Source organism: Eurosta solidaginis, chromosome 5 (assembly GCF_040869045.1).
Source record: "Eurosta solidaginis isolate ZX-2024a chromosome 5, ASM4086904v1, whole genome shotgun sequence".
Taxonomy (NCBI): Eukaryota; Metazoa; Arthropoda; class Insecta; order Diptera; family Tephritidae; genus Eurosta; species Eurosta solidaginis.
The window spans coordinates 177,193,756-177,220,098 of record NC_090323.1 but is presented as its reverse complement, the minus strand read 5'-3'; the positions used below and the strand labels follow the sequence as shown (position 1 = coordinate 177,220,098).

General features: G+C 46.1%; 1 protein-coding gene across 2 annotated transcripts; it reads left to right on the top strand.

The window, feature by feature from the left end:
• Nucleotides 1-271: 271 nt before the first annotated feature.
• On the top strand, nt 272-26,343 carry eIF1 (eukaryotic translation initiation factor eIF1). Of its 2 annotated transcripts, none has more exons than XM_067757612.1 (3): nt 272-329; nt 25,102-25,259; nt 25,329-26,343. In XM_067757612.1, exons 1-3 carry the CDS (start codon nt 287-289, stop codon nt 25,473-25,475), a joined length of 348 nt encoding a protein of 115 aa, XP_067613713.1. In that variant the 5' UTR covers nt 272-286; the 3' UTR covers nt 25,476-26,343. The 2 variants fall into 2 exon arrangements, with proteins under 2 accessions (XP_067613713.1, XP_067613714.1); XM_067757613.1 differs by lacking the exon at nt 272-329 and adding an exon at nt 13,562-13,712.

Sequence of the window (26,343 nt, the reverse complement as noted above, 5' to 3'; positions counted from 1 at the left end):
TTTTGTTGTTATTAAAACAATAGTTTTATTTATATTAAAGCTTTTATCATTTTTTTTTTTTTTAACTTTGAAAAATCTCCGAACACCATTCCTTCATTATATGACATTCGACTGCCTAGTCCACTGCCTTCCACTCTATTCGCAACATAACCTCTACTTAAGCTGCCAAACTATATAGTAAACAATGGTTATGTTATTTCAGTTTGTAGGCAGTAAGAGTTAATAAATACGTGTATAACATTTAGGTATGTGTTCGTGATAATTATAAAATACTTCATGATTGAAAATGGTTCAATATTGGCATAATTGGTGCTTGCAAAGGGTTGCACGTACGTACATACAAATAAACCTTAATAGCATACGTTTAAAAGCTGGTCGCATTACTATATAATTTGGTTGGATTTATACATTGAAAATATATTACGATTTAGCGAAGTTTGTCGCCTTGACATGACGGTCTATTTTCTGGCAGATAATTCCAATGGTTTCTTTTAAATTGGCTTATACTAGTACAAATGCATAGTAGTATATAGTTATGATAGGTACATCTGCGAGTAAAAAAAAAAGTAGCAAATTGGTTTGCAAGTTGCAGCAATTAATCTTCTATTTCCATTTCCCTCAATTGTAAAACCGGATTTACTGATTTAAATAACACGACTGTCAACCAATTTCGAAACCGTTTTGGAGAGCGATGTAGTCTAATTTAAGACTAGTTCCAGGTTATATATATAATTTTGGTCCATACAACAATGAGAATTTTGCTTTGGAAATGATAAAAATTGTGTATCATTTTTGCTGCAATTTTATTGCTCGCAGGTTATGTACGACATCATTCATTATACAAGCCTCTACACATTAAATTCTAATCTACTGTTCAAAACAATTTAACTAACTTTTTAACGTGGTAAAATATGTCGGATACAAAATCAAAACATTTACAAGTGAATTATCAAAATTTTGTACATAGTTTTGGCTGCTTTAGCTATATGACCATTTCATATAGGGTGGTGCGTATGCTTTGGTTATTCCTCATCGACCTGGTGCCGGTGGCGAACCTTCTTTTGTTTTGTTAAAAATAACTTGTAGAGCTAATTATAAGTTCACTCGCGCGAAGGCAAAATATAAAGGAACGGACTCACCCAGTATGTGGTTCAGGTTGCGGTGGCCGGCGTTAGCGGTTGTTTCACTCTGGTCCGAGGTGATCGAGCTAACCTGGTGGCAATGAAATTCCGTGTAGACCTTTACTATTTGGATGACTGGGTGCTAATTCTGCCGTTCGCTGTATTACGCTTCAGCGTGCTGCTGGCCCTGGAGGCGGAATTGGTGTCGGACGTTTTTCCGGAGGTGGTATGGTACTTCGTACACGTAGAGAAAGGGGTTTATCTTCGGATTGCAATGGTTCTCGTCACCATTTAGCGCAGTGCCGTCCGAGTCGGAATCACTATAACCTTCCTCGCTAGGAGTGACTGTGAAACGCCGACTTACTGCATCACTTGACGTTTTGTATAATTTATTGCCACCTGATTGTTCCTCTAGCAGTTGGGCTAAGGCACCGGCCTGCAATTCCTCGTTGCAGTCTTTTGGTTCTTCCCCAATGCCGCTTGAATACTTGCACAGCCGCTTAGGGTGTTTGGCGATTAGCTAAATATACGTGGGGATGTGCAATTGAGGCAGCAATAGTGCTGAAAAGGCAGTTGGCGCCTTGCTGGTGAAGTTGTGTTCACGGATGTTATACGATCCGTTTTTCCCTTTTTCTTTTTCGGCCCGCCTCAAAATTTTGCTGCCGCCAACATCACAATTCACCGGAAATTCATGGCTTTTTTTCCTAGTGATCGCAGATCTGGTTTTTCCTTGCTTTCGATACTTTTGATATCGCCACTTTCGCCACATCACTAGGTGTGTTCGCGTGAACACGGTCCCAAATGGATCGTAGCCGTAGACCGTAGCAGCAGACCGTAACAAACCTGCTTCGCTTTGAAGACCTGACGATGAAGCGAACAGGAAACCGGATCATCTGTGGGAAGCCACTGCCAGGGATCTCCGACGACAAGCAACGTGGGGCACGACTCACCCCTGAGATAAGAGTCTCAAAGTCCTACTACGAAGCTAGCCGGGCAACATAGGTCCATCAAAAAAAAACTAAGTCAAGTTGGGAATTAATTCTGTTTCCTAGTTTAAAATGGCTTTGCGGCAATTAGACATTTGTTATGGAGAACTCGTCAAAACTCCGAAAGATGATTTCTAGTGGGTATCGCTCCCACAGGAATGCAAAAAAAAGGTGTAGACATTTTGATCTGGAGAACTCCTCCAAACTCCGAAAGGCTAGTTCGACCTAAGCGTGTACTGCCAGGGTGTTCACGGTCCTCGGTGAGTACGCGCGTGAACATCCTATGAGGTCAGTGCTCGGGGAGAATACTGGGCGAGAGGTCCCCGACCGCCAAAACGCCCAGACAAAAAAAAAAGGGGTCCAATTGGTAGAGAAAAAAAAAGTCAAATTGTAATTTGGCAAAGAAACGTTCTTTCTGGTTCATTGCGGACGAATGTCCGAAGCGTGAAAGCGACCTATCAATTTCCCGTTTAGGTCTTCGAGATCATACAGTGCATTGTCTATTTTTCGAAGCACGCGACACTTTAGGTATTTTGGTAGGAATTTGGCGTTAATGCCCTGTTTGAAGTTACTTAAGGCAAAGTTTCTCCGAAAAACTTCCTGACCTTCCTTATAGTTGACTTGTCTAGAGCGCTTGTTATAGGTGGTTACTCCCCTAACCTTGGCCTGATCTAAATTTCTACGGATCTGTTCACGAATATTAGTCAACTTGTCAGCTCTGCTTATTATAGTAACCTGGTCTTCCCGAAAGCTGCCGAGTTTCCCTAAAATGTTGTACGCTGAGGCATGTTGGACCATATTTTGGCCATATAGTGCAAAGTATGGAGAACACTGAATCGCCGTATGAAAATCACTTCTCAAAACTGATAAAATCTCGGGTATATGCTTATCCCAATCGGTATGGTCAGGTTTATCTTTCAGGGAAATCCTAATCTTCGAAACAGTTTCGCTATTAACGCGCTCGGATGCGTTCGCTTGCGGAGAATATAACCCCGTCCTCACGTGCGTCACCCCGTAATTTGCAAAAAATTGGTTCATTTCCTTCGAGATAAACTGTTTACCATTGTCACTGTGAATAAACTCAGGGACCCCTACAGCTGGAAAAATTTCGGAAGCGAAGTAATTTATAGCGTTTACAGTGGTGGCTCTCTGCATGGGCTTTAGCCAAACGTACTTCGAAAAATGGTCTAGTACTATGAAAAGAAATTGATTTCGCCGCTTAGATCTCGGATACGGCCCTAGGAAATCGCAATATAATCGCTAAAATGGCCTCTCGGATGCGAAGGTATTCTCTATAGGCGGTCTCGACTGCTGATTAGTGGGTTTTACAGCTTTGCAGGTGTCACAACGCTGGACGTAGTCCCTGACGTCCTTAGCCTGCTGCGGCCAGAAGTACTTCTGCCTAACACGTTCTAAGGTTTTCTGCCACCCGCCATGGTAACTCCGGTTAGCGTCATGTGCTAATCTCACTGCTTGCTCAGTCAACCCTTTCGGCAACCATAATCGCCACAGCGAGTCTTCTTCCCCTTCCACTCCCTTACGAAACTTAACTCGTTTGAAAATTACCCCGTCCACCACTCGTAAATCCGGAAGTGATTCCTCATTTTCGGTGACGGTCCGAATCAAGTCTAGATATTCGTTACTGCTGAATTCGGGAGAGACTAAATCTATTTCCCCGGGTGTGGTAGTGAAAGTTAACTCATCCGCATCAAACCGCGAAAGCGCATCGGGTACTACATTCAGGGTGCCCTTACGATGTTCCATTTTAAAATCGTATCTTTGCAGTAAGAGCGACCACCTCGCCAACCTCCCGCTCAAGTCCTTCTGTGTCATTAACCACTTGAGACTGGAGTGGTCCGTGATAATACGAAACGGTAATCCCTCAACATAGGGTCGGAAACGCTTCACGCTGATTATGGCGGCGAGACATTCCAGCTCGGTTACCGTGTAATTGCGTTGAGCATTATTCAGTTTTTTCGATACAAACGCGATCAGATGATCAGCGCCCTCATCATCGACCTGGAACAACACTCCGCCAACACCTATTTTGGAAGCGTCGCATTGTATCACGAATTCCCTTGAAAAGTCTGGTTGGGCCAAGACAGGGGCGGAACTCAAAGCTACTTTTAGCTTTTCGAAGGCCTCTATAGCTTCAGAGGTAAGCTTGAACGGGCCTGCTGACTTACGGAGACAGTCGGTCAAGGGACCTGCCAAGTCAGAAAAATTGGTAATAAACGCCCTGTACCAATTTGCCATGCCCACAAACCTACGCACTTGCCGTGGGTATTTAGGGATCGGGAAGTTTTGCATTGCTTCTATTTTTCCCGGATCCACTTTCAGACACCCGCTGCCTATCAAGTACCCTAAGTAGCGTATTTCCTTCTGACAAAATTTACTTTTTTCCACGTTTATTGTCAGCCCTGCGTCTCTCAAACATTGGGTCACTTCCGCTAGCAATTTCAGGTGATCCTCAAAATTAGTGCTACATACCATCAGATCGTCCAGGTAGACAAAGGCGTTCTCTCGCAGACGCGAAGGGATTGCCTTGTCCATCAGCCTACTTATAGTCTGCGGTCCATTGCACAGGCCAAATGGCATTACTTTGAAGTGGTACAGAGGCCTTCCCGGAACTGCGAATGCTGTTTTTTCCTGAGGACTCTGTCAATTTGATCTGGAAGAACGCGTCCTTCAGATCAATGCCACTAATAAAATGCGTATCTTTCAGTCTGCTCAATAAGCCGTTGATATGAGGCAGGGGGTACGAGTCTTTCTTAGTCACCGCGTTGACCTTCCTGGAATCTATGCACTAACTTTACCTGTCAATTTGATCTGGAAGAACGCGTCCTTCAGATCAATGCCACTAATAAAATGCGTATCTTTCAGTCTGCTCAATAAGCCGTTGATATGAGGCAGGGGGTACGAGTCTTTCTTAGTCACCGCGTTGACCTTCCTGGAATCTATGCACTAACTTTACCTGGTTTCCGGACCAGTACTACAGGACTACACCACGGGGAGTTTGATTCTTCTATAACTCCTAATTCGAGTAACCTGTCTAGTTCGCTAAAAGCTTCGGCTTGCCTCGGTGGCGAAAGAGGGAAATGTTTGCTTTTTATGGGAACGGCATCACCGGTGTCAATGTGATGCTCCACTAATTTAGTTTGCCCTAGGCCTAACTTCTCGTACGAAGGAAACGTCTCGATGACCTTTTGCAATTCTAATTTCCGGTCTGGAATCTATGCACTAACTTTACCTGTCAATTTGATCTGGAAGAACGCGTCCTTCAGATCAATGCCACTAATAAAATGCGTATCTTTCAGTCTGCTCAATAAGCCGTTGATATGAGGCAGGGGGTACGAGTCTTTCTTAGTCACCGCGTTGACCTTCCTGGAATCTATGCACTAACTTTACCTGGTTTCCGGACCAGTACTACAGGACTACACCACGGGGAGTTTGATTCTTCTATAACTCCTAATTCGAGTAACCTGTCTAGTTCGCTAAAAGCTTCGGCTTGCCTCGGTGGCGAAAGAGGGAAATGTTTGCTTTTTATGGGAACGGCATCACCGGTGTCAATGTGATGCTCCACTAATTTAGTTTGCCCTAGGCCTAACTTCTCGTACGAAGGAAACGTCTCGATGACCTTTTGCAATTCTAATTTCCGGTCTGGTGACAATTCATGGAGGTTAAGTTCCTCTTCCTTTTCAAGTCCAACCTCTATGAACTCTACGCTTGGGAATATTTCGGGAGCTAACGCAAATGCTCTCCAAAAATCTTCCCCGAAGTACGCTTCTTGGAGCAATGAGGGAACAAGGTAAAAACGAATAACCTTTGTGATATTTTTGAAGGTGACTGGTAGGGATACTGAGCCTAAAATTTTTTGCTTGTTGCCGCCCGCGGTATATACGAACGCGTTTAAGGGCTGATATTCGAAGCCGTTATCCTCTAGGAATTCTAATCCATTTTTCCCTAAAATGGAGACATTGGCTCCCGAGTCCAACAGCCCTACAAGAAAGCTATCTCTAATTTTAGCCTTTACTAGAGGCCTTTCATCCTCTGTAAGCGTTAACGTGGTGGCTTGCAGCAGTCTACGCTCCTGTACTCTCCTGTGGTATCTCTTCCTACACTTCAAAATATTGTCCGATACCGGGTGTTGTTCAAAAATGGTATGTCTTATTTGTTCGTACCTATGTTCCCTTTCTTCTAGGTTTGGTGGAAATTGCGTCTGGCAAGCGACATCCTTATGCTGGCGTTGCAGAATTCTGGTCGGTTCGCCCATCCCTGATGAGGACGTTTGACTCTCGGATTCAGAACTATTCGAATTGTCTGTACTGTCAGGGTAAGTTATTATCACGGTTGAGGGTTCTTCTGCCAGGGTACTACTGCACCTCGGAAGCTCACCACCTCCATGCAGAGATTCCCCTCTGGTTCGGTGCACGGGACGACACTTCGAGCACCGGCTGGTGTGGGAGCTATGAAGCCGAACGAGGATCCCCCGCCTTCTCGCTCGGGTACTGGTTTCCCTGCCTGCGATGGTCCCTAGGGCATTTAGGAGTAAATACACCCTTATACCCACATTTAAAACAAAAGGGATTTTTTATGGGTTCCTCACAATATATATAGGAGTGCCCCATTGCCTGGCAATTCCAGCATTGGATTCCCGAATAGTCCTGTTTTCTGTTGCGTCGATATTCCAGCGCCTCTATCTGCGGATCCATTTCGCCGTCCTCGCCGTCCATCCTTTCGTCCGGGGTTGTCACGCGTGCTTCGTTTACATGCCGTCCTGGGTAAGTTGCTCTCAACAGCTTGCTTTCTTTCAGCACTTGTTCACCTCTGCGTGCTACATCGCGTAGATCATGAAGGGTCCTTACATCTGCGTTGAAAAGCATCAGCTTAAGGCTACTGTTGACGTTTGTTTTTATTATGTCAATCAGTAGAAGCTCCGACATGGGTTCTCTTAAGCGTGCGTTCAAGGAGATTATGTCCGTGTGGAACACGTCATAACACTCACTTGCTTTCTGCTTTCGAATGGAGATCTCCATCATGATCTCGTGGTCAGTTTTCAAAGTGCCAAAATCTCTTTTAAATGAGTAGCACAAAAAGGCATAATTCGCGTTTGGGTTTTGTTTTGTGAAAAGCCAGTACCATTCTTCCGCCCGCCCGGAAAGAAACAGGTGGAAACTAACCATTATTTGTTCGTCCGTGCATTGTGCGCGATCACCCAAGGTGTCCAGCTTAAAAAGGAAATCCGCTACACTTCCAGTGCCGTCGAACGCGATTTTCCACTCCTGCGGTTTCACTACTATGCTGCTCGGAGCAGGGTACATTGGTGGTACTACTGTTAGAAGTGGGTTACGGTTCATCCTATTTGCGTTCGGGTTTTGATGAATTGATTGCTGCGCGGATTCGAGAGCGGCGTTGAGCTGGTCCATATTGGTTCTGATTGACCCCATCTCTCTCCGCATTTCCTCCTGCGAAGCCTGGAACAGTTAGTGTAGCACGTCCACCCATGAGCCTCCACGAGTAGCTTCGTCCTGCATTCCTAGGGTATTCGTCCGATCACTTGTAGCGTCTCCAAAATTTCCCATCTCCTGATTTGGTGGTAAAGCACCAGCTCCTTCGGGTGCATAGGTCGACACATTGGTCATTAGCCCCGAGATATCGTGCGCGTTCACGTGCCTGGTGCTTCCCGGTCGGTCCAGTTTCTCGCGAGGGTCATTCAGGTCCGAGCCCATGTTTAGTAACGCGGGATCTCCGTATTGCCCCCCTACTGGGGTGTGCACCACCAAGGGACGCCTGGCCTGAGAGAAGGCCCCTCTATTTTTATTACCCCGTTGCTGGTTTCTCCGGGAATTCCCCGCACTCCCGAACGGAGTGTTCCGGTCCGGTTGCCCGAATGACTGGTCGCGCGACATGTTCAAGCCAAAAAAAAACTTTTGCCACGTACGACGATTAGGGATAAAAAAAAAATTATATATAAAAAAAAAATCGTGCGAGAATAATTGCTGAAACCTCTGATCGATAGTCGTATCGGATAAAAGAGGTCAAAAGTTGCAAATAAAAAATGATTAGTTAAATATGTCTTAAGTAACCCATGGGAATGCTGACATCCCATTCCCAAAAGGCAGTAGGCTACAGGAAAAAAATAAACACAAATACATTCATACTTGTCCCTGGTGCTCCCAACCGCAACGCGAGGGGGTCTTAAGGCCCCCCTCCGAGGCAGGTTGGGGCCACTAGGGTCAGTTCCAGACACACACGGGTAGGTCTCAACACGCCCAGCCGCAACGCAGGGGCAGTCTCCAGGGGCTTGCCCCTGGGACTGGTTGGGGGTGTTGGGGCCTCCCGTCCATTCTCTCTGGACACCGCTCCTGCCTCCGCCGCAATGGGTGGAACGGTTTCGAAACCGCTCCCAAGTCTGGTGGGACAGGAAGGAGTGCCCCCAGAATCCCAGCTCAACCCGTCACAGTCCAGGTGGTATTCGAAACTACCACCTGGGACGTGGGATGAGCTGGGGTTTTCTCAACACATACACACACGCACTCACACTGGACATCACAAATTCGACAAAGAAAAAGCTATATAAAAAAAATTTTAACATTACAAAAAAAAAACCCATTAGCGGACAAAATTTACCAACGCCGACTACGGACAACATTCCGGCAACAAAAAAAACCCACTTACAAAAAAAATAAAGTGCGTTTAGCACTGCCTCACTGGGTGAAATAAAAAAATCCGGATGACTTGACGTGTAGTCCGTGGCTCCTTCGGCCACTGCCCCCGATGACCAGCCCGGACGCTTCCCAAGGCAGTCGGTTCTATGTACCGGAGCGACTCGGGATTTTTCCCGACCAAGGACTGTCATTTCGTGTGACCCCATTAAATTTGTTTCGTCCCTCCCACAAATTGTCATCCTCCCAGCAGCTCCTTGCAGCAGGACTGCTACATATTCTCTTACTCCGGGAAGGTATCGAACCCAATCCGGGTCCGTCTCCTGACCCCGGTCCTGAGAAATGGTTTTGCTGCATTTGCCAGAAAAGAATCTTTTTAGGACGGTCATACTCTGTTCAGTGTGTCTCGTGCAAGGGATGGTTGCATCGGACAGGTTGTTCTGGGCTTGATCCCAAAACCCGACGTCCACGTAACTTTTATAAATCTTTTGTGGCTCCTTGCTGCTCACGCCCAAGGGCGTCCCGTAGTCTACGCCTAAGCGCCCCTCAACTACCTTCCAGCAGCCTCGCTGCTCAGCAAGCCACAACAAGTAACCGCTGCTGCTCGCGCCCCATGGCGCCAACAACTCAAACAGCTGATACCACTCATAACTACTACCTTCGTAGTAGAGCTGGTAGCAATGCTGAGTATCAGCCCCTGCCCCCGTCTTCTTCTCCCCCCCCCCTCTTTTCTGGCAGCAATCGTGCAGGTCAGGGAAACAGGCTCTTAGTCCCTACCTCCGTTTGCACCGTCTGCTAGCACAGAATATATAGGTTTGCGACATCCGCTCAATGCAGCTCCTGCATTGGGTGGTGCCACTTTCCTAGATGTTCTGGTCTCCGCGACGGCAACCCCTCGACGGGTTTCATCGCGTCATGTTGCCAGGTGGCAAACCCAAATCATCCGGGTACCCCAATGCTTGCCCAAGGGCGCCCAGTCCCAAGGCCACAACAGCAATTGCGTCCTGGCCTTCCACAACCTAGGCGTAGTCACCCGTCACTTACCCCTAGAGTGGCGGCGTCACCCCTCATGCACTTCAGAATTCTGCAGTTAAACTGTAATGGACTAACTGGGAAGATTACGGAGATAGTCGATTTCATGAAGCGGCACAACATCCGCATTGCTGCGATTCAAGAGACTAAACTCACAGCAAGATCTGCATTGCAGACCTGCTCTGGGTATAATGTCCATAGGAAGGACCGCGAGAGCGGAAATGGAGGCGGCCTCGCGTTTATTATACACCACTCTGTGCAATATCATATATTTGATCCTGGCATCGACGCAGGGACAATGTCTTAGAACGTCAAGGTCTATCTGTTCGGTCAGGCGATGGAAATCTAGAAATCATCAACATCTACATCCCTCCTGTCACCTGTTGCCCCAGTGGTTACCGCCCTAAAATTGAGGCCTTACTCACTGGCAACAATCGCATTATCTTAGGCGATTTCAATGCCCATCACGACCTATGGTATTCAAACTTGCGGGCGGACAGTAGGGGTGAGATGTTGGCGGATCAAATAGAAGAAACGACGTTCTGCACAATAAACGGAGACGCCCCCACACGTATGGTAGGAAGCTGTCATAGCTCGCCAGATATCTCAATCGTGAGCGCAGAACTCGTAAACTGCGTCAACTGGCAGCCGATGGTAACATTGGCATCCGACCACCTGCCCATACTTATTTCGTTCGAGCGTACCGCCGACTTCATCGTCACCGAAAAACGCACTTTCATAAACTTCAAAAAAGGAAAGTGGGAAGAATATAAATCTGCAACAGACAGCAGCTTTGCTGCCCTCCCTATCCCGACTGATGCCCTCCAAGGGGAGCGTGCCTTCCGTAAGGTCATTGAATCCGCCTCGGCACATTTCATTCCCGCCGGGAGAATTCCCGAAATCCGGCCCCACTTCCCGGCGGAGGCCGCGAGCTTAGCGAGGGAACGCGACCTTATAAGACAGCTTGATCCAGGCGACCCCCAAATAAGGGATATAAACCAACGCATCAGATTGCTTGTGGACGAACACAAGCGGGCAAAATGGGAAGAGCACCTAAGAGGTTGTAACCTCTCTACCGGTGTAGGTAAACTTTGGTCCACCGTAAAGTCCCTATCGAATCCGACTAAGCACAAAGACAAAGTTTCCATCGCCTTTGGCGATAAGGTGCTGTCGGATGCGGAAAAATGCGCGAGCGCTTTCTGCCGACAATATATAATGCATCCTACGGTCGACAAAGATAGACGGAGAGCCAATAGACACGCACATAAACACAAATTCAGCGCGTCACCAATCACCATCACCGCTAGAGAGGTTGAGGACGCCATTGGTCGCGCTAAACCATCCAAAGCAGTGGGCCCAGACGGCATAGCCATGCCGATGCTTAAAAACCTAGGGAAAGAGGGTTTCAAATATTTAGCGCATGTCTTCAACCTGTCTCTCTCCACCTTTGCCATACCCGAGAAATGGAAAATGGCCAAGGTGGTCCCGCTACTAAAGCCTGGGAAACCAGCTAACGTAGGTGAGTCATATCGTCCGATATCTCTCCTATCGCCAGTGGCAAAGACGCTTGAAGCCATTTTGCTCCCTTATTTCCAAGCACATTTGCAGCTAGCCCCTCATCAGCATGGCTTCAGAAAACTGTATAGCACTACCTCCGCGCTAAATGTCATTAGCACCCAGATAAATTGCGGTTTGAATCAATACCCCCACCATAGAACAGTACTCGTAGCGCTAGACCTATCAAAAGCTTTTGATACGGTCAACCATGGCTCATTACTGCAAGACCTGGAAGGGTCTACCCTTCCCCCATGTCTTAAAAGGTGGACCGCAAATTATCTGGGTGGTCGGCAGGCATCGGTGCAATTCAGAAACGAAACATCAAAACCAAGGAGAATTAAACAAGGGGTGCCACAGGGTGGTGTCCTATCCCCACTTTTGTTTAATTTCTACATATCTAAGCTACCTTCACCACCGGAAGGAGTCGCAATCGTTTCCTACGCCGATGACTGCACAATAATGGCCACAGGCCCAGGCCCAGAGATCGATGAGCTATGCAATAAAATAAACGGCTATCTCCCTGATCTCTCCAGTTTTTTCGCCTCGCGAAACCTGGAATTGTCACCGACTAAATCTTCCGCGACCTTATTTACAACATGGACGCCCCAAATGTCGACCATATTGAACATCCATGTCGATGGCACTACGCTACCGACTGTCCTACACCCCAAAATCTTGGGTGTGACGTTTGATCAGGATCTACATTTTGGTGCGCACGCAACCGCAATTGTTCCGAGAATTCAGAGCCGTAATAAAATCCTCAAATCCCTCGCTGGCAGTACCTGGGGAAAAGATAAAGGAACGCTCATGACCACATACAAAGCCATTAGCCAGCCGATTACGTGCTACGCGTCACCCATATGGTCTCCAAGCCTAAAAACTACCCACTGGAAGAAACTACAGGCCTGCCAAAATACTGCTCTCAGAATCGCCACGGGCTGTCTTCTTATGTCCCCAGAACACCATCTGCATAATGAGGCGAGAATACTCCCCATCAGGGAGAGAAAGGAGATGCTGACCAAACAGTTTCTGTTGAATACCCAGAAACCTGGGCATCCCAACAGACATCTGATTGACGAACCAGCACCGCCTAGGGGCCTAAGGAGTCATCTCCGTAAGCATTTTGAGGAAATACGGCACCTGAGAACCCAGCCGTATGAAGCGAAAAAACACAAGCAGGTCCTTGGTGAACTCCATAGACAGGCGTCGTACCTTTATGTCGGGAATTGCCCGGTGAATCCAGTACTTGAAGAAAAATATCCAGAACTCGCGGAAGAGGAACGCATACTCCCCAGGGAAACGCGTGTCACTCTTGCTCAACTTCGTTCTGGATACTGTAACAGGTTAAACTCTTACCTAGTCAGAATCAACCCCGACATACAAAATGTATGCCCCGCTTGCAATGTGTCCCCACATGACACCAACCATCTCTTTAATTGTAATGTGGAACCAACGCCTCTAACACCCCTTTCCTTATGGTCCACCCCTGTTGAAACGGCAAGTTTCCTTGGACTCCCGTTAGAAGATATTGATGACAATTTGTAATCGGTCGCGGCTATTAGGTGGGGCGAGCATTGCTACAACAACAACAACAACAACAACCAGCCCGGACAACCTGATCCGTCCAACCATCCCACCGCAACGTAGTTGGCAGCTCCTGTGGCTGCTCACTCGGACTGGTGGGATGGTCTACTTCACAGGTTGACCCGACTGACCCCCGCGACCAGCGCCTCAGGCGCCACGTTGGGCGCCATCTGTTATGGTAACGCATTTACCGGTGGAAGCAGTAAGGGAGGCGGTCGGCATGATGTGGTGGTGCACAGTGGTTAGTCATTGTCGGCTGGGGTGGGTTCTTGCCAACCTTACTGTTCCATTTTGTACAAAAATTGAATATATTGCCGCCGTGTTATATTTTTTTTAGTGAAGTGCTTTCATAATTGTAAGTGCGTCTTTGTCGTTCTTTTGGCTAATTCCCTGCCGTGGTCACCAATTCAACTTCAACTGAAATAAGTTGTAATTCGTAATACCAAACAGGAGTTGAGTTGTCTGAAAGTTGAGTTGTTTTAATTACAACACAACTAAGTTGAGTTGTATACCGTAATAGGGGCATTATATTAGGTATGTCACCATGCTGCCACCTTGTATCGTTCCGCCATGCGCGTTCCATTTCCTGAATCTCATTCTTAATTTGACAGAAAATTTGTAGTTTCGAAACGTCGCACGTTTAGAACAAATACGAGTGAAAATTTTCAGTAATTCAACGCAATTAAAAGATCATTGCGAGCAGTTTTTATTTTCAGCTGTGGTTGCTTTTTATAATCGTATGTCCATCCAGAATTTAAATACATTTGGTAAGAAAAACGCCTAAATTGTTAAGAGCAAATCAATAATAAATTTATATAAATGCAAAGGTGTGGAAGTTTTTTGTTCCCATCATTCAAGAGAAAAATGGCTGCCATTACTGCATGCATTGTATTGTTTATCGGAACACGAGACAAGTGAAATTTTTATTCTGTGTAGTTTTTATTAACTTTTATTACAAATGAGTGTCTGTCTTATGTGAAGGGTCTTTGCCAATAGACATATATATATAACCTAAACTAGGTTATTTAATATATATATATATATATATATATATATATATATATATATATATATATATAAATATATATATATATATATATATGAATGATTCAGCAATGGTGCTTTGAAAATATTCAATTGAGGAAATTTAGGTAATAGTCTGTTGTTGTTGTTGTTGTAGCAATGCTCGCCCCACCTAACAGCCGCGACCGATCACAAATTGTCATCAATATCCTCTAACGGGAGTCCAAGGAAACTTGCCGTTTCAACAGGGGAGGACCATAAGGAAAGGGGTGTTAGAGGCGTTGGTTCCACATTACAATTAAAGAGATGGTTGGTGTCATGCGGGGACACGTTGCAAGCAGGGCATACATTTTGTATGTCGGGGTTGATTCTGGATAGGTAAGAGTTTAACCTGTTACAGTATCCAGAACGAAGTTGAGCAAGAGTGACGCGTTTCCCTGGGGAGTATGCGTTCCTCCTCTGCGAGTTCTGGATATTTTTCTTCAAGTACTGGATTCACCGGACAATTCCCGACATAAAGGTCCGACGCCTGTCTATGGAGTTCACCAAGGACCTGCTTGTGTTTTTCCGCTTCATACGGCTGGGTTCTCAGGTGCCGTATTTCCTCAAAATGCTTACGGAGATGACTCCTTAGGCCCCTAGGCGGTGCTGGTTCGTCAATCAGATGTCTGTTGGGGTGCCCAGGTTTCTGGGTATTCAACAGAAACTGTTTGGTCAGCATCTCATTTCTCTCCCTGATGGGGAGTATTCTCATTATGCAGATGGTGTTCAGGGGACATAAGAAGACAGCCCGTGGCGATTCTGAGAGCAGTATTTTGGCAGACCTGTAGTTTCTTCCAGTGGGTGGTTTTTAGGCTTGGCGACCATATGGGTGACGCGTAGCACGTAATCGGCTGGCTAATTGCTTTGTATGTGGTCAAGAGCGTTTCTTTATCTTTTCCCCAGGTACTGCCAGCAAGGGATTTGAGGATTTTATTACGGCTCTGAATTCTTGGAACAATTGCGGTTGCGTGCGCACCAAAATGTAGATCCTGATCAAACGTCACACCCAAGATTTTGGGGTGTAGGACAGTCGGTAGCGTTCAAAATGGTCGACATTTGGGGCGTCCATGTTGTAAATAAGGTCGCGGAAGATTTAGTCGGTGACAATGCCAGGTTTCGCGAGGCGAAAAAACTGGAGAGATCAGGGAGATAGCCGTTTATTTTATTGCATAGCTCATCGATTTTGGGCCTGGGCCTGTGGCCATTATTGTGCAGTCATCGGCGTAGGAAACGATTGTGACTCCTTCCGGTGGTGAAGGTAGCTTAGATATGTAGAAATTAAACAAAAGCGGGGATAGGACACCACCCTGTGGCACCCCTTGTTTAATTCTCCTTTGTTTTGATGTTTCGTTTCTGAATTGCACCGATGCCTGCCGACCACCCAGATAATTTGCGGTCCACCTTTTAAGACATGGGGGAAGGGTGGACCCTTCCAGGTCTTGCAGTAACGAGCCATGGTTGACCGTATCAAAAGATTTTGATAGGTCTAACGCTACGAGAACTGTTCTATGGTGGGGATATTGATTCAAACCGCAATTTATCTGGGTGCTAATGACATTTAGCGCGGAGGTAGTGCTATGGAGTTTTCTGAAGCCATGCTGATGAGGGGCTAGCTGCAAATGTGCTAGGAAATAAGGGAGCAAAATGGCTTCAAGCGTCTTTGCCACTGGCGATAGGAGAGATATCGGACGATATGACTCACCTACGTTAGCTGGTTTCCCAGGCTTTGGTAGCGGGACCACCTTGGCCATTTTCCATTTCTCGGGTATGACAAAGGTGGAAAGAGACAGGTTGAAGACATGCGCTAAATATTTGAAACCCTCTTTCCCTAGGTTTTTAAGCATCGGCATGGCTATGCCGTCTGGGCCCACTGCTTTGGATGGTTTAGCGCGACCAATGGCGTCCTCAACCTCTCTAGCGGTGATGGTAATTGGTGACGCGCTGAGTTTGTGTTTATGTGCGTGTCTATTGGCTCTCCGTCTATCTTTGTCGACCGTAGGATGCATTATATATTGTCGGCAGAAAGCGCTCGCGCATTTTTTCGCATCCGACAGCACCTTATCGCCAAAGGCGATGGAAACTTTGTCTTTGTGCTTAGTCGGATTCGATAGGGACTTTACGGTGGACCAAAGTTTACCTACACCGGTAGAGAGGTTACAACCTCTTAGGTGCTCTTCCCATTTCGCCCGCTTGTGTTCATCCACAAGCAATCTGATGCGTTGGTTTATATCCCTTATTTGGGGGTCGCCTGGATCAAGCTGTCTTATAAGGTCGCGTTCCCTCGCTAAGCTCGCGGCCTCCGCCGGGAAGTGGGGCCGGATTTCGGGAATTCTCCCGGCGGGAATGAAATGTGCCGAGGCGGATTCAATGACCTTACGGAAGGCACGCTCCCCTTGGCGGGCATCAGTCGGGATAGGGAGGGCAGCAAAGCTGCTGTCTGTTGCAGATTTATATTCTTCCCACTTTCCTTTTTTGACGTTTATGAAAGTGCGTTTTTCGGTGACGATGAAGTCGGCGGTACGCTCGAACGAAATAAATATGGGCAGGTGGTCGGATGCCAATGTTACCATCGGCTGCCAGTTGACGCAGTTTACAAGTTCTGCGCTCACGATTGAGATATCTGGCGAGCTATGACAGCTTCCTACCATACGTGTGGGGGCGTCTCCGTTTATTGTGCAGAACGTCGTTTCGTCTATTTGATCCGCCAACATCTCACCCCTACTGTCCGCCCGCAAGTTTGAATGCCATAGGTCGTGATGGGCATTGAAATCGCCTAATATAATGCGATTGTTGCCAGTGAGTAAGGCCTCGATATTAGGGCGGTATCCACTGGAGCAACAGGTGACAGGAGGGATGTAGATGTTGATGATTTCTAGATTTGCATCGCCTGACCGGACAGATAGGCCTTGACGTTCTAAGACATTGTCACTGCGGTCGATGCCAGGATCAAATATATGATATTGCACAGAGTGGTGTATAATAAACGCGAGGCCGCCTCCATTTCCGCTCTCGCGGTCTTTCCTGTGGACATTATAACCAGAGCAGGTCTGCAATGCAGATCTTGCTGTGAGTTTAGTCTCTTGAATCGCAGCAATGCGGATGTTGTGCCGCTTCATGAAATCGACTATCTCCGTAATCTTCCCAGTTAGTCCATTACAGTTGAACTGCAGAATTCTGAAGTGCATGAGGGGTGACGCCGCCACTCTAGGGGTAAGAGAGGGGTGACTACGCCTAGGTTGTGGAAGGCCAGGACGCAATTGCTGTTGTGGCCTTGGGACTGGGCGCCCTTGGGCAAGCATTGGGGTACCCGGATGATTTGGGTTTGCGACCTGGCAACATGGCGCGATGAAACCCGTCGGGGGGTTGCCGTCGCGGAGACCAGAACATCTAGGAAAGTGGCACCACCCAAGGCAGGAGCTGCATTGAGCGGATGTCGCAAACCTATATATTCTGTGCTGGCAGATGGTGCAAACGGAGGCAGGGACTAAGAGTCTGTTTCCCTGACCTGCACGATTGCTGCCAGAAAAGATGGGGGAGAAAAAGACGGGGGCAGGGGCTGATGCTCAGCATTGCAACCAGCTCTACTACGAAGGTAGTAGTTATGAGTGGTATCAGCTGTTTGAGTTGTTGGCGCCGTGGGGCGCGAGCAGCAGCGGGTACTTGTTGTGGCTTGCTGAGCAGCGAAGCTGCTGGAAAGTAGTGGGGATACGCTTAGGCGTAGACTACGGACGCCCTTGGGCGTGAGCAGCAAGGAGCCACAAAAGATTTATAAAAGTTACGTGGACGTCGGGTTTTGGGATCAAGCCCAGAACAACCTGTCCGATGCAACCATCCTTTGCACGAGACACACTGAACAGAGTATGACCGTCCTAAAAAGATTCTTTTCTGGCAAATGCAGCAAAACCATTTCTCATGACCGGGGTCAGGAGACGGACCCGGATTGGGTTTGATACCTTCCCGGAGTAAGAGAATATGTAGCAGTCCTGCTGCAAGGAGCTGCTGGGAGGATGACAATTTGTGGGAGGGACGAAACAAATTAAATGGGGTCACACTGAAATGACAGTCCTTGACATAGAACCGACTGCCTTGGGAAGCGTAGTCTAGTTGAGGGGTCGACTGCTAATACGCTACCAAAAATACATCAGTATTAATAATCCGATGGCGGAAATTTTAACGCGTTCAAAAGATATTAACGAAAAACCGAAAAAAGACCCACGGGTACCTCCGAAACCGGGGGGTCGGATCCATAGTATTTTTTCGCAGACCACCTTTCTGCGTTGGCGGCCTTCCGCCGCGCTTATAAAAAATAACCCTGGGCTACGCCATGCCAAGTCCGGGTGTGTGGTATAACTGTGGCTACCGCCACGGTGATGTACAATTTTTTTTGTGGGTATGAACACAACAACAACCACATGGAAATCGCCAACTTCAACTGCAAATATCTCCGAACAGAGATAAAATTTTTCTTTTCCGCCTTCGGATTATTGTTCTCGAGATTAATACGCGTCTTTTGACACCTCACTCGATATTTTTGGTAGTGTATTAGCAGTCGACCCCTCAACTAGACTATTACCGAAATTTATAGCAATAAACAATGCCATCGGCGACATTGGCATTCGAAGTTTTGTATAGGGCGCGTTTCGTTGGAGTTCCCGACCAAAATATTGATGAGTCGAATTAATAGCGGGACGGTGAAAGCAGCATGCCCAAATGACGGTAAAAGTATAGAACAGAAGACTGTTAATACGTGTACTATCATTTCCTACGCCGATGATTGCACAATAATGGCCACAGGCCCAGGCCAACAGATCGATGATATAAAAAATATACGCGCAAAACATGTTCACAAAATATTTTTTGTGGGTACTACAACATTTTAACAACTTCAACTGCAAATATCTCCGGACATAGATACAATTTTGCTTTTCCGCCTTCGGATAATTGTTGTCGAGGTCAATACGCGTCTTTTGAAACCTCTCTCGAGTAGTTGGTAGCGTATTAGCAGTCGACCCCTCATCTAGGCTTTTACCTAAACGGCTACCTCCCTGATCTCTCCAGTTTTTCCGCCTCGCGAAACCTGGCGTAATCACCAACTAAATCCTCCGCGACCTTATTTACAACATGGACGTCCCAAATGTCGACTATTTTGAACATCCACGTCGATGGCACTACGCTGTCCTACACCCCAAAATCTTGGGTGTGACGTTTGATCAGGATCTACATTTTGGTGAGCATGCAGCCGCAATTGTACCGAAAATCCAGAGCCGTAGTAAAATCCTCAAATCCCTTGCTGGCAGTACTTGGGGAAAAGACAAAGAAACGCTCATTACCACATACAAAGCAATTGGCCAGCCGATTGCATGCTACGCGTCCCCTATATGGTCGCCAAGCCTAAAAACTACACACTGGAAGAAGCTACAGGCCTGGAGAAATTTTGCTCTCAGAACCGCCACGGGTTGTCTTTTTATGTCCCGAGTACACCACCTACATGAGGCGAGAATACTCCCCATCAGAGAGTGAAATGAGATGCTAACCAAATAGTTCCTGTTGAATACCCAGAAACCTGGGCATACCAATAGACATCTGATTGACGAGCCAACACCCCCTAGGGGCTTAAGGAGTCATCTCCGTAAGCATTATGAGGAAATACGGCACCTGAGAACTGAGCCGTATGAAGCAAAAAAAGAAAAAACAAGCAGGTCCTCAGTGAACTCCACAAACAGGCGTCGGAGCCTTATACCAGGAATTGCCAGGTGAATCCAGAAGTCAAAGTACAGTACCCAAAACTTGCGGATGAGGAACGCATACTCTCCAGGGAAACGCGATTCACTCTAGCTCAACTTCGATCTGGATAGTGTAACAGGTTAAACTCTTACATATCCAGAATCAACCCCGACATACAAAGTGTATGCCCTGCTTGCAATGTGTCTCCACAATACACCAACCATCTCTTTAATTGTAATGTGGAGCCAAAGCCTCTAACACCCCTCACATTATGGTCCACAACTGTTGAAACAGCAAGTTTCCATGGACTCCCGTTAGAGGATATTGATGACAATTTGTGATCGGTCGCACCTATTGGATGGGGCGAAGCACTGCTACGACAACAAAATACGTGTCGAAAAATATCGGGCGAGGTTTCAAAAGACGCGTATTGACCTCGAAAATATTAGTCCGAGGGCGGAAAAGGAACACTATCTCTGTATATTTGCAGTTAAAGTTGGCAATTTTCATGTGGTTGTTGTGCACAAGAGTAGACTTTTACCGACATGACAACACGGCGCTTCCCAAAGCAGCCGGTTCTATGTACCGGAGCGACTCGGGATTTTTCCCGACCGAGGACTGTTTCCGTGTGACCCCATTTAATTTGTTGCGTCCCTCCCACAAATTGTCATCCTCCCAGCAGCTCCTTGCAGCAGGACTGCTCCATATTCTCTTACTCCGGGAAGGCATCGAATCCAATCCGGGTCCGTCTCCTGACCTCGGTCCTGAGAAATGGTTTTGCTGCATCTGCCGGAAAAGAATCTTTTTAGGACGGTCATACTCTGTTCAGTGTGTCTCGTGCAAGGGATGGTTGCATCGGACAGGTTCTGGGCTTGATCCCAAAACCTGACTTCCACGTAACTTTTATAAATCTTTTGTGGCTCCTTGCTGTTCACTCCCAAGGGCGTCCCGTAGTCTACGCCTAAGCGCCCCCCCCCCCCCCCCCCCCACTACCTGCCAGCATCCCCGCTGCTCAGCAAGCCACAACAAGTACCCGCTGCTGCTCGCGCCCCACGGCGCCAACAACTCAAACAGCTGCTACCACCCATAACTACTACCTTCGTAGTAGAGTCGGTAGCAATGCTGAGCATCAGCCCCTGCCCCCGTCTTCTCCCCCCTCTTTTCCGGCAGCAATCGTGCAGGTCAGGGAAACAGACTGAGTCCCTACCTCCTTTTGCACCGTTTGCCAGCACAGAATATATAGGTTTGCAACATCCGCCTAATGCAGCTCCTGCCTTGGGTGGTGCCACTTTCCTAGATGGTCTGGTCTCCGCGACGGTAACCCCCCGACGGGTTTCATCGCGCCATGTTGCCAAGTCGCAAACCCAAATCATCCGGGTACACCAATGCTTTCCCAAGGACGCCCAGTCCCAGGGCCACAACAGCAATTGCGTCCTGGCCTTCCGCAGCCCAGGCGTAGTCACCCGTCACTTACCCCCAGAGTGGCGGCGTCTCCCCTTATGCACACCAGAATTCTGCAGTTAAACTGTAATGGACTAACTGGGAAGATTACGGAGTCGCTTTCATGAAGCGGCACAACATCCGCATTGCTGCGATTTAAGAGACTAAACTCACAGCAAGATCTGCATTGCAGACCTGCTCTGGGTATAATGTCCACAGGAAAGACCGCGAGAGCGGAAATGGAGGCGGCCTCGCGTTTATCATACACCACTCGTGCATTATTATATATTTGACCCTGGCATAGACCGCATGGACAATGTCTTAGAACGTCAAGGCCTATCTGTCGGGTCAGGCGATGCAAACCTAGAAATCATCAACATCTACATCCCTCCTGCCACCTGTTGCCCCAGTGGATACCGCCCTAATATCAGAGCCTTAGTCACTGGCAACAATCGCATTATCTTAGGCGATTTCAATGCCCATCACGATCTATGGCATTCAAACTTGCGGGCGGACAGTAGGGGTGAGATGTTGGCGGATCAAATTGAAGAAACGACGTTCTGCACAATAAACGGAGACGCCCCCACACGTATGGTAGGAAGCTGTCACAGTTCGCCAGATATCTCAATCGTGAGCGCAGAACTCGTAAACTGCGTCAACTGGCAGCCGATGGTAACATTGGCATCCGACCACCTGCCCATACTTATTTCGCTCGAGCGTACCGCCGACTTCATCGTCACCGAAAAACGCACTTTCATAAACTTCAAAAAAGGAAAGTGGGAAGAATATAAATCTTTTACAGACAACCGCTTTGCTGCCCTCTCTATCCCGACTGATGCCCGCCAAGGGGAGCGTGCCTTCCGTAAGGTCATTGAATCCGCCTCGGCACGTTTCATTCCCGCCGGGAGAATTCCCGAAATCCGGCCCACTTCCCGGCGGAGGCCGCAAACTTAGCGAGAGAACGTGACCTTATAAGACAGCTTGATCCAGGGACCCCCAAATAAGGGATATAAACCAACGCATCAGATTGCTTGTGGACGAACACAAACCGGCGAAATGGGAGGAGCACCTAAGAGGTTGTAACCTCTCTACCGGTGTGGGTAAACTTTGGTCCACCGTAAAGTTCCTATCGAATCCGACTAAGCACAGAGACAAAGTTTCCATCGCCTTTGGCGACAAAGTGCTGTCGGATACGAAAAAATGCGCGAGCGCTTTCTGTCGACAATATATAATGCATCCTACGGTCGACAAAGATAGACGCAGAGCCAATAGACACGCACATAAACACAAATTCAGCGCGTCACCAATCACCATCACTGCTAAAGAGGTTGAGGACGCCATTGGTCGCGCTAAACCATCCAAAGCAGTGGGCCCAGACGGTATAGCCACGCCGATGCTTAAAATCCTAGGGAAAGAGGGTTGCAAATATTTAGCGCATGTTTTCAACCTGTCTCTTTCCAGCTTTGTCATACCCGATACATGGAAAATGGCCAAGGTGGTCCCGCTATTAAAGCCTGGGAAACCAGCTAACATAGGTGAGTCGTATCGTCCGATATCTCTCCTATCGCCAGTGGCAAAGACGCTTGAAGCCATTTTGCTCCCTTATTTCGAAGCAAATTTGCAGCTAGCCCCTCATCAGCATGGCTTCAGAAAACTCCATAGCACTACCACCGCGCTAAATGCCATTAGCACCCAGATAAATTGCGGTTTAAGTCAATACTCCCACCATAGAATAGTACTCGTAGCGCTAGACCTATCAAAAGCTTTTGATACGGCCAACCATGGCTCGTTACTGCAAGACCTGGAAAGGTCTACCCTTCTCCCATGTCTTAAAAGGTGGACCGCAAATTATCTAGGTGGTTGGCAGGCATCGGTGCAATTTAGAAACGAAACATCAAAACCAAGGAGAATTAAACAAGGGGCGCCACAGGGTGGTGTCCTATCCCCACTTTTGTTTAATTTCTACATATCTAAGCTACCTTCACCACCGGAAGGAGTCACAATCGTTTCCTACGCCGATGACTGTACAATAATGGCCACAGGCCCAGGCCCAAAGATCAATGCGCTATGTAATAAAATAAACGGCTACCTCCCTGATCTCTCCGGGTTTTTTGCCTCGCGAAACCTGGCATTATAACCCACTAAATATTCCACGACCTTATTTACAACATGGACGTCCCAAATGTCGACCATTTTGAACATCCACGTCGATGGCACTACGCTACCGACTGTCCTACACCCCAAAATCTTGGGTGTGACGTTTGATCAGGATCTACATTTTGGTGAGCACGCAGCCGCAATTGTTCCGAGAATTCAGAGCCGTAACAAAATCATCAAATCCCTCGCTGGCAGTACCTGGGGAAAAGATAAACGCTCATGACTACATACAAAGCAATTAGCCAGCCGATTACGTGCTACGCGTCACCAATATGGTCACCAAGCCTAAAAATTACCCACTGGAAGAAACTACAGGCCTGCCAAAATACTGCTCTCAGAATCGCCACGGGCTGTGGTTCTTATGTCCCCAGAACACCATCTGCATAATGAGGCGAGAATACTCACCATCAGGGAGAGAAATGAGATGCTGACCAAACAGTTCCTGTTGAATACCCAGAAACCTGAGCATCCCAACAGACATCTGATTGATGAACCAGCACCGCCTAGGGGCTTAAGGAGTCATCTCCGTAAACATTTTGAGGAAATACGGCACCTGAGAACCCAGCCGTATGAAGCGAAAAAACACAAGCAGGTCCTTGGTGAACTCCATAAGCAGGCGTCGGCCTTTATGCCGGGAATTGCCCGGTGAATCCAGTACTTAAAGAAAAGTATCTAAAACTCGCGGAAGAGGAACGCATACTCCCCAGGGAAACGCGTGTCACTCTTGCTCAACTTCGTTCTGGATACTGTAACAGGTTAAACTCTTACCTATCCAGAATCAAGCCCGACATACAAAATGTATGCCCCGCTTGCAATGTGTCCCCACATGATACCAACCATCTCTTTAATTGTAATGTGGAACCAACGCCTCGTAACACCCCTTTCCTTATGGTCCACCCCTGTTGAAACGGAAAGTTTTCTTGGACTCCCGTTAGAGGATATTGATGACAATTTGTGATCGGTCGCGGCTGTTAGGTGGGGCTTAGCATTGCTACAACAACAACAACACGGCGAGCAAGAAACAAACTATTTGTGTGTATGTATTTGAAAATTTGTTCCTAGCACAACAATTTTGACAAATTATTTAACAGTGCTAGTCATGAATAGCATGAGCTATAAAAATTGAACATTTATAATAATAATAGATTAATCAAATAAAATTAAATGTAACGGATAATAGTTAAATATTTATTAGGGCGGGTCGATTTAAAAATCGCTCATTGCTCTGTGAAAATCGTATTCTACGGATCAAAATAAGAAACTTTGTCGAAGGAACTTTTGGGTCGAACTTTTGGGTAGGGGCAATTTCAATTCTACCTGCTGTGTCTTGTGGTGGCTTAAAAAAACACAAGCAATTTTACGATCTGCAATTGTGTCACAGTGATACCTTCATTTTTTAAATCGGTACGCTTTCTAATAATTTATGGCAATTATATACTCCGTCTGCTGAAAGCTTCATACTATGATAGCAATCATCCTATCCTTGGGGAATAGTAAGTAATACTTTTACAAGCGGGTTAGGGGATTTAAATATTTTCGGTTAGTATTAGAAGGTGCGGGCGCCGGAGCGTACCGAATTCATATCCCTATTTCATCGGGGAGTGTTTCTAAGAAAAATGAAGGCTGTGCTTTCAACTAAGTATAAGCCATTCTTCTGTGCAAACTAACCAAATTTGAATGCAATAAAAAGGTGTCACAGAACTATACTAGTATATATAAACTTATGCAAAAATCACATTTTAAATATTGCTTATTCACAATTATTTTTAGACCCCTTTGCTGATGCAATCAAGGGTGCTGATGATGATGTTCAAGACGGTCTCGTGCACATAAGAATTCAGCAGAGAAATGGTCGAAAGACATTAACAACTGTGCAAGGTTTATCATCAGAATATGACTTAAAGAAAATTGTACGATCATGTAAAAAGGTATTTAGTATACATAATATTATACACATACAGGATATACGTCACTGTCAACTACTTTACTTTATGTAGGAATTTGCCTGCAATGGCACTGTAATTGAACATCCAGAATACGGAGAGGTACTACAGCTTCAGGGTGATCAACGTGAGAACATTTGTCAATGGTTGACTAAGGCTGGTTTGGCAAAACCTGATCAATTAAAAGTTCACGGATTTTAAATTAATAAAAAACACCAACTAAAACATCAGCAATTTGTTACAACATACAAAGTCAGTAAGTAATCTACAGAGTCAAAAAGCCAACAAGTAGAATAAGCAAGTCATTCAATATCTACACCAACAACAACAAGAAAAATAATAGTGGCGTTGGGTGAATTTTTAGCGCAGGATATCTCTAATAACTTTGTAATAATTTTGAGTTATAATGTTTGCGACTGTCAAATTAAAATTGATATCGTTAGTGTTAATAAGAAGACACAATTTGCACTACTCTACTATCGAAAATATTACATAATTTATAAAAAAAAAGCAATTTTTATATAAACTGTTAATAAAACCATTATAATACAGAACTTCTCACTTATTTTATAAACATATACATACTTGTGTAGTAATACCCAATGTATTGACAGATTGAAACTTTTTTTAATTCACGAAGCTTCCAATCTACATCGGTATTTTGTTTCCAGGAAGTCGTTTACTCTATTACTTTCTTTTTAGTTTAAAAATTACAAACATTAAAATGTGCAAATTAGTTTATAACCGCAAATAAAATAAATGTAATCAAAATAAAGCTATTAGTTGAATGTGCATGGAAAGTTGTTTGTCGTAGAAAAGAAAAGAAAATACGTATGCTTTGGGAACAACAGTCAGTACATTCATTAAATAACTAAGCACGATTACTATTATTACATATTAAATTTGCAATTACATAAATTGAAAAGAACAAATAAATAAATATGTAATTTGGTATTTTTTATTTACATACTTACATATATAGGATATGATTAATATATAACATAAATAAAAAATAATGTAAAATGAGCGTACTAAACTATTAATAAACAAATGGATAAAACAGAAAAAA